This window comes from Hemiscyllium ocellatum, chromosome 1, assembly GCF_020745735.1.
Source record: "Hemiscyllium ocellatum isolate sHemOce1 chromosome 1, sHemOce1.pat.X.cur, whole genome shotgun sequence".
NCBI classification, from domain to species: domain Eukaryota; kingdom Metazoa; phylum Chordata; class Chondrichthyes; order Orectolobiformes; family Hemiscylliidae; genus Hemiscyllium; species Hemiscyllium ocellatum.
Genome location: NC_083401.1, coordinates 76,447,421 through 76,460,399, shown reverse-complemented (window position 1 = coordinate 76,460,399; position 12,979 = coordinate 76,447,421). Strand labels below are relative to the sequence as shown.

At 38.5% G+C, this 12,979-nt stretch overlaps 1 protein-coding gene across 1 annotated transcript in view; it reads left to right on the top strand.

Moving 5' to 3' along the window:
* dhx29 (DEAH (Asp-Glu-Ala-His) box polypeptide 29) overlaps window positions 1-12,979 on the top strand; it is a 125,110-nt gene that overhangs the window by 22,009 nt on the left and 90,122 nt on the right. Inside the window, exons 3-6 of the mRNA XM_060822932.1 lie at window positions 2,506-2,619; window positions 6,284-6,413; window positions 8,952-9,091; window positions 12,499-12,648. Coding sequence (XP_060678915.1) covers window positions 2,506-2,619; window positions 6,284-6,413; window positions 8,952-9,091; window positions 12,499-12,648 — 534 coding nt within the window. The remainder of the gene's footprint in view (window positions 1-2,505; window positions 2,620-6,283; window positions 6,414-8,951; window positions 9,092-12,498; window positions 12,649-12,979) is intronic.

Genomic DNA, 12,979 nt, shown 5'->3' with positions numbered 1-12,979 from the left:
TTCTCCCTGGTTTGCCCTTGACCTTGAGTGTAGTTTTGAGGTGTTTTTCATACCATAGACCAGGGTGTTGGTGCCTCTTGTGTTGACCAAGTCCCGAATGAGTTGTAAACTGTTGGTCACACGTGCTGCATGCAAAGTTCCCTGTTGGGGCGGGGGTTTCTTTGCATTTTGGGTAATGGCAGGAGATACTTCCCTGCTTTGTCGCAGCGTGAACATTTTGTTTGGATATTCTTGATTTTGTGCATCTTAGTCATATCAGTCTTAAACAGGCTCACAGTGGGGAAGAGGGTGTCACAATTCTTGCAAAAAGCCTGTCAACGGGGTAGTGGATAATTACCTCTGGCACAGATATCCAGTCATATACTGGTTAGATCACTACTCCTTCCATGAAGGCAGTTGTCTCCGTTGTTATATCACCAGTCTTAGTTTCGGTCTCTTTAGCGTATGGTCTGTGCCCTGTACCGAATTTTGATAATTCGGTGTAGAATGTTTGGGTAGTTATGCTAATCCCGCCTGGAGGGTGGGCCACCCTCATGGTTCCTTCTCCAATGTTATCTATGTCATCCATTACTGGGCAAGCTGGCTCCTTGGGAGGGGTGGTGGGGCTCAGCTCCACACAAGGCAGGAGGTATCATCTCAAGGTCACTGTCTCGGTTTGAATCGAGATGGACTTTGTTGCCGGTTTTGTTAAGGAGGCACGTTTACGACTTGATGACTTAACACAGCTCGCAGTTGTGGACGAGGCTGTGGGAGGTTGTTTATCCGGGACGCTTCCAAGCCAGACTGCTCCATTGGAAATGGAAAATGCATGATTTTTTTAAAGTAATACAGAGGAATCAGGTCTGCGTTGAGCACGGCCGTCTTGCACTTTTTCTCTGTCAGTTTATCACTCAGCAGCCAGGGCTACTGAGCTTACCAGCGGGCCAACAAGGAAGCACGACACCAACTCTGCACCAAAAATATGTCAAAACGTCATAGTTACTCCCGCCATTGTTACCTGCCTTTTGTCAACTTTTTTTTAAACAGTGGCGTCACAATTGGTGTTATTAACTCTGCTGGAACTGCTCAGGCGTCCAACAAATTTTGGAAAGTTACCACAAGTGCATTTGTTATTTTCACCCACTATCTCTTTTAGTACCCTGTGATGCATTCCGTCAGGGCCAGCAGACTTGTCTACCTTTAGCCCCCATTAGCTTGCCCAAAAACTGCGTCTTTAAAGACAGTGATTGTTTCTAGGTCCTCGGCTGTCATAGCCTCCTTGTCATCAATTATTGGCATGTTATTTATGTGTTCCACTGTGAAGATCGACACAAAATACCTGTTCAATGCCTTGTCCTTGTCCTCATTTCCCATTATTAATTCTCCCTTCTCATTCTTTGAAGAATCAATGTTTACCTTAGTCAATCTTTTTTGTTTTATTTATTTGTAGAAAGTTTTGCTCTGTTTTTAAATTGTGAGCTAGTTTGCTCTCATAATCTATCTTACCTTTCTTAATAGTTCTTTTCATGGCTTCCTGTTGACCTTTAAAGATTTCCCAATCCTGGCATTTTCCATTAATCTTTGGCACTTTGTATGCACTAACTTTCAATTTGATACTTTTCTTTATTTCTTTAAATATTCATGGTTGATAATCACTTTGCCACAGTCCTTCCTTTTCACTGATATATATATTTTTGTTGAGAATTGTGAAAAATCACTTTGAAAGTGCTCCACTCTTCCTCAGTTGTCCCATATGGTCTTTGCTCTCAGTTTACCTAGCCAGCCCCTTTTTCATTCTATTGTAGTCTCCTTTGTTGCAGCACAAGACACTGGTACTGGGTTTTACTTTCTTACCCTCCGTCTGTATTTTAAATTCAATCATACTGTGACTGCTCCTTCTGCGAGGATCCCTAATAGTGAGATCTGAAGAAGGGTCATTCGATCCAACACATCAACTCTGCTTTCTCTCCCAAGATGTTGCCAGACCTGCTGAGTTTTTCCAGCAATTTCTGTTTGTTTCAAATCCTCTGTGGCTATCACTTTTCCAATCTTCCTCCTATTAAATCATTAAATGTGTTACTTGAATATTAAGTCTCATCGGATACTCAACAATCAACTGCTTCTCTTAGGCTGATGCCACTTTATTGCGGAGGGGGTTACGGTTAACAGAAATGCTTCTTCAGTTCACTCTTACTGTCCAAATAATTGATTTTATGGAAAGTTGGACTTATTTACTTTTATTGCTCTCTTTTCTAAATTAATTTTCAGTTTATCCTGTAGAAGTTATTCATTTAATTGAACACCAATTTAGTTATTTAATTAGCTTTAGTTTATAGCCTTTCTATGGCAACATATCATCTTAGCAAAGTACTAGTCACTTTCAATTACAAATGCTTTTAATGTCAAAATGGACAATGTCAAATCTGGGGAAGAAATACATATGTTCCTGAGACACACCCTTCCATCTGTTGATTTGTTATCACGCTTAAGAAGTACTAAAAATAACAAATTAATTATATTTTAAAGGTTGTGATTAAACCTGAACTGGAACAAAAGATAATAAGACTGATTAACCAATTCAAAACCCAACATGGCAAATTGGGAACCATCTCTGGAAGGCTCACAGCGAAAAAACTGCAGGTAATACCATTTCAGCAATTATTTGCAAATGTTTCAAGCACTTCAGGGAATCCTTAGTTTTCACTTGCAGGTAATACATGTTATGGACCAGACCAGTCCTCCCCTCAAAATAAGATAGCCCAGACCCTAACTTTTTCTTATTTTAAAGGTGGGTGGAGGGTGTTGTGTTCCAGATGCAATTCAATTTGTTAATTACTCGAATTTAAGCACAACGCCTTTTTAGTTTTACATAGCGACTGAAGAAAAAGAAAAGAATTGGCTTAACTGTAACTCTATTGAAATGCTTAACAAAATACTTAACTATTATTAATTAACTGTTCCAATATAGTAACGTACCATAAACACACCCTTGGCAAAAGAAAAGTCAGTAGAATAGACTGTTTCACATGCAATTTCAGCAGCTGAAAGGTACCCCAGTTTTTAGTTGAGAGAGAGAGAAATAATAGCTTCCATATCCAGCTTCAAGACCCCAACAACTGCTGAAAGCTAAAACTAAAATCCTGGTTCTGTGGGGGTTTGACCTCACCCATTTTTAGGCTGCTTCAGTTGTTCCAGTTTTTAAAAAAAAGGCCTCGCAAGATGTTTACATTATTGGCTTTGAGCAGATCGCTCGTCACTTCTGTCTCAACCTTTCTCCATAAAATAAACCAAGATAAAATACACCTCCTAAAGCCATGGTTTTGTCCAAACAACACAACTTATTTTGTATCCAGAAATGTTTATAGATGTACTAAGACACATAAATAACTGTTGGGACTACACAATCTATAAATGGGAAATCCTTTTTCTGCACCCAGTGCAAGAAAGCTGCAAGTCATTAAATTAGAAATAGATATGTAACTTTGTGATAGCTGTCTGAAATTTTCCTTCTGTTTGTGGAACATTAAGCGTACTAATATTTGGACAGGATATTGATTCCACGTCAATAACAGTTGGGAAAGAATATGAGTGAGTATTATAAGTCGATATAAACTCTAGTAACAAAAAAGGACAAACCATTGCACTTGAAGTTCAGTGTTATTTTCCACAAAATTTCCAGTAATATACTTTTTTGAAAGAAATCTTGTGAAATATTCATCAACTGCAAGAACGATGCCATTATTGTTTGTTAAATTGAAACAAGAAAGCTGTAATTAAACTTGACACAGACTTTCACAATGTAGAAGATTTCCCATGGAAAGACACAAAATCACAATTTGGATTAATTTAATCGTAAGGCACAAAAAAAGCTATGAAGAAAGGTAAGATAGATTGAAAGTAAACTAGCACAGAATATAAAGACATTGCAAATGTTTCTATCAATATATAAAACAAAGAAAGAGTGGCTGAGGTAAATATTGGTCCTTTAGAGGATGAAAAGGGGATTTAGTAATGGGATATGAGGAAATGGCTGAGGCGTTGAACAGGTATTTTATGTCAGTCTTCATAGTGGAGGACACGAATAACATGCCAGTAATTGACAAGGAGACAAAGATATTTAAAATCTGATTGAAGATTTGTAGCTCGGGTATCCGTTGTTGTGGTTCTGCTCGCCGAGCTGGAAGTTCCCTAGCCAGGGAACGAAACGTTTGCAGCAAAAACTTCCAGCTCGGCGAGCAGAACCACAACAGACAAAGATGTCTGAGGACCTGGAAATAATCATCACAAAAGTTGTAGTTTTGGGCAAGCTAATGGAACTAAAGGTAGACAAGTCTCCTGGCCCTGATGAAGTGCATCCCAGGGTACTAAAAGAGATGGTGGGGGACAGAGCAAATGCACTTCTAGTAATTTTCTCTGGGCCTGTTCTGTTCCAGTAAATTGGAAAACAGCAAATGTAATGCCACAATTTTAAAAAGTGAGTAGACAAAACATGAGGAATTATAAAACGGATTAGCTTAACTTCGGTAGCGGGGAAAATGCTTGAGTCTATTCTCAAGGAAGAAATAGCAAGACATCTAGATAGAAGCTGTACTGTTGGGCAGATGCAGCATGGGTTCATGAAAAGCAGGTCGTGCTTAGCTAATCTACTGGAATTCTCTGAAGACCTTACGAGCAAGGTGGACAATGGGGACCCAGTAGATGTGGTGTACCTAGATTTCCAAAGGCATTCGACAAAAGGCTGCTGCATAAGATAAAGATGCATGACTTTATGGGCAATATATTCATTTGTATAGAGAATTGGTTAACTACATGAAGCAAAGAGTGGGGATAAATGAGTGCTTTTCTGGTTGGTAATCAGAGACTCCTGGGGGGTGTGCCTCAGGATCAGTGTTGGGACTGTAGTTAGTCAGGATTTACAAAGATGTTTTGGAGTTGGGGACCATGAGTCGTGTGTCAAGGTTTGTGGATGACACTAAGATGAATGGGAAAGCTAAGTGTTAAGAAGTCTGTGAAACTTTGCAAAGGGACATGGATAGTTTAAGTGAATGGGCAAAGATCTGGGAAATGGAATGCAATGTTAATAAATGTGAAATCATCTATTTTGGTAAGAAAATAATAGTAAAAAGGACTGTTATTTGAAAGGTAAGAAATTGCAGTATGCTGCTGTGTAGAGGGACTTGGGTGTCCTTGTGCATGAATCTCAGAAGATTAGTCTGCAGATGCAACAAGTAATTAAGATGACAAATGGAATTTTGTCCTTCATTACTAAAGGGATTGAGTTTAAAAGCAGGGAGGTTATGTTGCAGCTATATAAGGTACTAATGAGGCCATACTTGGAGTACTATGTGCAGTTTCTTCACCTTACTTGTGAAAGGATGTACTGACACTGGAGGGGGTGCAAAGGAGGTTTACTAAGTTAAAGGTGTTGGCTTAAGAGGAGAGACTGAGTTGATTGGGGCTTTATTCATTGGAATTGAGAAGAATGAGGAAGGGATCTGAGAGAAATATGTAAAACTATCAAGGAAATAGATAAGATAGAGTTGAGGGGATGTTTCCACTGGTGGATACAATTAGGACAAGAGGGCATAGCCTCAAAATTAGGGGTGGCAGATTTAGAACTGAATTGAGAAGAAACTTCACCCAGAGGGTTGTGAATCTGTGGATTTCCCTGCCCAGTGAAGTAGTTGAGGCTTCCTCATTGAATTTTTTAAAGCTAAGATAATTTTTTGAGCAGTAAAGGAATTCAAGATTATTGTGAGAGGGCAGGTAAGTGGAGCTGAGTCCACAAAAAATGAACCATGATCCTATTGAATGGCAAAATGGGCTCAAATGGCCAGATGGCCTACTCCTGCTCCTCATTCTTATGTTATAAGTGCTTGTTTGTTTCTTACATCTTTGGTGAGTATTTATAGAACATGGACTGTTGGGCTTGTGGAACGTGGCAGATATGACTGTGGGTATTGTGGGAAGCAGGTGATTCATGTAAATATTGCAGAGGAGTTTATTACAAGAATGGATGTTTATTATTCTTAATAGTCTGATTGTGGTTAAACGAGGATAACTTGTGGTTTGTTTGGGCCAGTAAAGTGTTCTTGGGATTTGAATTATGTTTACTTCTATAATTCAAGATATTTAACCTTTTAACTGTCATCTTTGATACTGGTATGTGTTCATTCTAAGTATTCCCACTATATTATTAACTTTTCGTTGAATTTTATATTCGGTTTTAGTTTTTCATGATGTTTGAAAGCATACGGAATAATTTTTATGTTTAAATAGTCTTATTAACTGAATGTCTATACAGGACCTATATATAGCTTTGCAAGGATTTTCATTTCGTGCAGAGGACATTGAAGAAGCCATGAAAAACACTGTCATTTATGGTGGAGATCTTCATTCTGCTTTGGACTGGTTGTGTTTAAATCTTCCGGACGGTAAGTTGTTTGAATATGAATGTGTTTAGCAGTACAATTGTTTTATCTGTGACAAACATGAAATGGACTTGGATACATTTTGCCATTTACACTTTGTGGGGAAATTGATGTTTCCTCCTGCAATTCTGCAAAAAGACATCAATCTGAAACGCTAACTTTTTCTTTCCTCAACAGATACTGTTTGCCCTCTTCAACATTATCAGAATTTTTTTCTTTTATTTCGGATTTCAAGCATTTGTATTTCCTTTTATGTTACAAAAAAAATTCAATGCAACACTGCTGTCATGATAAAACAGTGTGTCATTAGTCTTGCAATGAGTACTGCTTTATAAAAATTGCCAATATATTTTTGAAAAAGCAAATCCATTTCCTTGACCTTCACACAACCTTTTCAGCATTACATTTTGCTGTTGCACAAAACCATGGCCAAAAAAAGATCAAATCTCCACAGCGTGGAAGCAGGCCATTCAGTGATCGTGTACACACCGCCCCTCCATGAGCATCCCACCTAGACACCACCCCCCAACCCTATCCCTGTAATCCTCCATTTGCCATGGCTAATCCACCTAGCCTGCACCAGCCTGACAATTTAGCATCACCAACCCACTTAACCTGCACATCTTTGGACTGTGGGAGGAAACTGGAGCAATCCAGGCAGACACAACGAAAACATGCAAACTTGACACAATTGCCTTACACTGGAATCAAACCCATATCCCATGGCACTGTGAAGCAGCAGTGCTAACCACTGAGCCACTGTGCCATTCCATCCACTCAAATGTTTTATATCACCCTTGTGAAAAATATATTGCTTGACTAAGCATAACACGCAGGCCAGCACGGTGGCTCAGTAGTGAATGCTGCTTCCTCATAGTGCCAGATATTGGGTTTGATTCCACCCTCTGGTGACAGTCTGTGTGAATTTTTCACATTCTCCCCTTGTCTGCATGGGTTTTCACTGGGTGCTGCAGTTTCCTTCCACAGTCCAAAGATGTGCAAGTTGGGTGAATTGGAAGTAATAAGTTAACCATATTGTCCAGGGATGTGCAGATGAGGTGCATTAGCCTAAGTAAATGCAGGGTTACAGGAATAGAGTATGGGGCTGGGTCTGGATGGGATTTTCTTTGGAGGATTGGTGTGGATTCGATGGGACAAATGACCAGCTTCCACACTGTAGGGATTATATGATTTCAAAATGGTATATTGCAAAATGTATGTAACCAATAATTGTAAGCTTCTGTGTTTCCTTTATGGAAAAAAAGAAGTTGGAAGATTTAGTGCTTAGATCGAATAGGAACTGTGCTCGTACAGCTGGCAAAGAATGATGAATGACTAAAAGGTTGTTTAAAGGTATCATTGGCAACTGGAAGTTTAGGAAAGAAAATGGCTTTGCTGGAGTATTTATCTTGGGTAATTTAATTACTGCAATTATAATTGTATTTTCCGGCATTGTTTCATTATTGTTAGGGTCCCAGTAATTATATAATAAAATTTTGCACTGCATGCAGAAACTTAATTGACCAGTCATATAAATACACTGGCCACAAGAGAACGTCAAATGCAGGTAATTCTGCAGTCAATAACGCGCCTCCTGGTTCTCTAAAGTCTGTCTATCATTGATAAGTCAGGAGTGTGATGAAATATTCTCCACTTGCCGAGATGAGCCAAGCTGCATCAACATTTGAAGCTCAACACCATCCAGGACAAAGCAAATTGATTGGTTAACGTGCATCTAACACTGTTATCACAGAGTAGATGTGTCCCATATCCAAGATTCACTGTGACAATTCATTAAGTCTCCTTCATCAGTATCTTCATCAAACTCCTTGGCCAACACCCCTTTTGATGGCCAAGGACATCAGATGCATAGCAATACCACCAGTTTCCCAGTTCCCTTCTAAGCTGCCATTATCCTAACTTCAAACTTTATCACTCTTTCTTTTCTGTCACCTGAGTCAAAATTCTGGAACTCCCTTCCTCTTGCCCTGTAGTGTACCTGCAGTAAAGAAGAAAGTTGACTGCAATTTCCTTGAGACAAATACTGGCTTAACCAGCAACTTGCTCATGAATAAATTGAGAAAGGTACAAGAAAAACTGGATATTCATGGTAGCAGAACCAAAATTTAGGTTCATCATTCAAATTGTGTTATATTACAGTGGGTATGTTAATAATAAAAACTGTAGTGAACGAAATGGTGGTTATGTGACAGTTGGTTGGTTAAGCAGATTTTTAACATCGTATATTTTCAGTATGCTTTCTATTTTGTACTGTACAACTGTTCTGCTGACCAGGTTCCTTCGGCTATGTCAAGACATCAGATGAGCAATCTGCCTCTCTTTAACTGGATATTAGGGACCAAAGAAGATCTTTTGAAGAAGGATGAATTTTGTGTTCTGGAAGTTTCTTTGGACTGGTTAAATTCATGACGTACGCATATGAGAAATTGTGAATAAATTCTTAATCTCTCAATGTTCATGTAGAATGTGCTCTGAATAATTTCTCATTTAATTGATTTAATATGTATCTTTTTATTTAAGATTCATTACCTGATGGATTCAGGCAGAAACTGCAGGAGGAAGAGACCAAGACCAAGCCTAAGTTTCAGCTGCCTGTAAAGGCTGAAATAAATTATGAAAAATCTGAGGTTCAAAAAGGTGATGATAAGCCCCAAACTAAGGTAAGATTATGAATCTTTTGTCAAGTTTAATGTTTTTGACAAAAAGTGGATAAAAGAATGGTGATGTGCCTTTTATTTTTCCTCTCCTTGACAGCAGCTTAGCTTTTATTTTAAAAATTAGGTTCTGATGCATTACTAGTTTGATATGCTGCTGTTTGCTTGTTGCTATGTTGAAAAAGCAAAGAAGGTCCCATATATCATAGCTGAATGTTAATATGAGAGATATTATGGCTATAAAGAGGTGAAATGTATTTAATTTTCAGGGCACTGGACTATTTGGACTTGGTATAGAGTTGTTTTATCATGATCATTTTGTCATCTGATCTGTCATCTCTTGAATGACTTCTGCTTTCTTGAAGCATGTTGTCAGTGTTTAACTGTTTACATTATATGTCATTATTTCCCACAATCGATGTAGTTGGAATGTGCTCAATGACTTAAGGTTACTGGATTACAGTAACTGCAATTCATTTGAGATCATAGTTGATCTGATAGTCCTCAATTCCACTTCCTTCCCTTCCCTCATAACCCTTGATTCCCTTACTGATCAAAAAACATGTCTACCTCAGCTCTGAATATGCTTTATGACCTAGCCTCAACAGCCCTTTTTTTTGTAAAGAATTCCACAGACTCGCTATCTTCTGAGAGAGGAAATTCCTCCTCATCTTTGTCTTAATCTCAGAACGAGTTGCACATTTATGTCGTCTGGCCCTAGTCTCTCTCAAACAACCTTGCTGCATCTACCTTGCCAAGTCCTCTAAGCATCTTGTATGTTTTTGGTCGCCTTTTATTCTTGTATATTCCAATGACTACAGGCCCAATCTACTTAACCTCTCCCCACAGTTATTCTATACCTGGTATCAGATGAGTGAACCTTCTCTGGATTGTCTCTGATGCCAGTTTATCTTTCCTTAGATAAAGTGACTAAAATGCTCGCAGTATCCCAGCTTTCTCCTGACCAGTGCTTGGTACAGTTTTAACTAAACTGCCTTATTTTTAAAGCCCATTCCCTTTGAAATAAAAGCCAACATTCCATTTGCCCTCCCTCTTACCTACTGAACTTGATTGCTAGCTTTGTGGATTCTTGGATGAGGACTCCCAAAAATCTGGTTCTGCAGATTTTTAATAATATTTAGCTCCTCTATTCTTCCTTCCAAAAAGCATAACTTCAAATTTCCCCACATTATGTCTTTGCTCACTAGTTTAACCTGTTTATATCCTACTCCATGTTGTTTGTATGACCTGCATATAAAATGGTGGTGGCTGGTACAGTTACAACATTTAAAAGGCATCTGGATGGGTGGAAGAATAGGAAGGGTTTAGAGGGATATGGGCCAAATGCTGGCAAATAGGACTAGATTAATTTAGGACATCTGACATGGACAAGTTGGACCAACTGGTCTGTTTCCGTGCTGTTGTTCTTTGTGATTGATCTATTTGATTGTCTCCTTCCCACTTTAAATAAAGGTGTTACATTGGCAGTTTCGAAACCTAAGGTGTCCATTTTGGTACTACTTGTGAGTTTACCTTGTTTTTTTCCCTATTTATTAATTATTTTCTCCCTCGTTATTTTTTGTTTGGTTGTCTTTTTTTTAAGCTTTCCTAGAACTCTGGTTTATCATTGATCTTTGCCACATTTTTTTGTACTAACCTGAGCTTCCTTGGTAAACCGTAGTTGCCTTATTCCTTCCTAAAACCTTCCTCCATCACTGTACTCTATATTTTTAAACGTATGCCATTGCTCTTTAACTGTCTTTGCTGCTAAACTCTTTTCTCAGTCTACTCCAGCCACCTCTGCCCTCATTCCTTTGTAATTACCCTTATTTGAGCTTAGCACAGTTGTTTCTGACCTAAGTTTCTCCCTCTGAAACTGAACACTAAATTCTGCCATGTTATGGTCACTGTTTCCAAGGGCATCTTTTACTTTGACCTAATTTAATATACATGCTTCATTACATATCATCAGATCCAAAACAGCCTGATCCCTAGTTGAATGCGTAGCATTCTTCTTCTTGGAATCTCAATTCATTTTAGGAATTCTTCTTTTTGGCCTCCTCCCAATTTGATTTCCCCAATCTAAATGAAGATTAAAGTTGTCAATGATTAATGTATTCACTCTGTATGCCCTTATTGTCTCCTCAGTTTTTCTCTGTCCAACTAGAAGACTACTGTTCAGGGGTTGATCCCTATCAGTATTGTCTTTCCCTCTTATATTTCTTGCTTAGACCGTATCCAATTCAAGATAAGTTCTTGATATCATATTTATTCCATTCCATACGAACCAGTCTTTCATTCCTGCCTGTCCTGGTTTCTTACTAATAATAGAAAAGGGAATATGCAAACCGTGAGGTTTCACATTGTATTTGAAGATAATTTTGCTGCTGCTGCTGATTGCCCAATGTATCTCATGGATGCCCAGATTTGAGATGGTACATTCTTCAAAGTCTGTCCCATTTAACATGCCAGTCGTGCATGTGCAGGGTGTGCTCAGTGTGTAATGGGACCTTTTTTCCACAGTAACTGTGCAGTGATCTCTCTTACCAATATCATCATGACAGATGAATTTGACAGTTTTGTTTCTTGTGTTTGCTCTGATGTCATGAGACATTTTGGGTCCAGAATCAACATTGAGCCTTGAACAAGGCTCCCTTTATATTGTATACCACTGTATCGCCATCTCTGGTTGCACTGGATCTAGCCAAGGATGGCAGTGATGGTGTCTGGGTCAGTGTAATTAATATTAGGGTATGATTCCATGAGCATGATTGTCAGCCTGTTGCTTGACTAGTCTGTGAGAATGCCTTTGCAATTTTGCCAGCAGCCTCTGATGTTCGTAAGAAGACTTCGCAAGGTTAAGAGGGTTCATTTGACATTTTGTTTTTCTGGTGCCTCTATCAATGCTGGATAAAATGCCTTGTTTCATTCCTTTCTTTCAACTTTAGGGAGGCTTTATGAAAACTGTATATTGCCTACCATTTAAGAAGGCAGTTAAAAATCAACCACATTGCTGTTGATCTGGATTTAGATGTATGCATGTCTGGAATTAGACAAGTATAGCGGATTAGTAGCACTATAAGGACATCATGGAACCAGATGCTCCTTCAGAACAGTCAAGAGTGATTACATGCTCACCAGAAGACTAGATTTTCACTCTTAAATTTAATTGAATTTGAAATTTCAGCATTTGTCATTGTGAAATTCAAACTCTTGTCACACTAACAACAGCTAGGACTCTGGATTACTAGGTAGAAATGAGTACTGTAGATGCTGGAGATTAGAGTCCAGATTAGAGTGGTGATGGAATACTAGATTACTGATTTGTAAATATTTTTGTGGAAGACTAAGGTTGACATGAGACATTAAATTGATGTCTGAAGAATATGAATTACAATGTTTCTTGCTGATAGGCTGCTGAAAGTGGAAGCACGCAAGTTAGCATGAAGGAATGGATTTTACAATATGCTGAAAAAGCAAGTGGTAGCGGAGATGATGACAGTGATGATCCAAATAATGAATTACCTGAGAAAACTTGTGAAAAGGAAGAACGTTTTGATCCGGTAAATATAACGTGTATTTATCTTCAGATGATGGAAAGTGGCATTGCTTGTGCTTTTCCTTCCTTTGCAATGTCCTTCTCCCTGAAAGCATTGGAGGCCTGATGATGTATTACAATTCCATCTATAGCAAATGCCCGTCGGTACCTCCATCAATAACACTGTTGAATGAATTATGCCAACGTCACTAAGCTATTTCACTCTGCAAAATATCAAAATTATTTGAAGCAAGCAAGCTATTCTGTGCCTTCCTAGCAAAGGAGCATTTCTAACAGATTTTTAATTGAATGCTGTCTGAAGTTTGATAACTGATAATTCATTGAATCAATTTTCT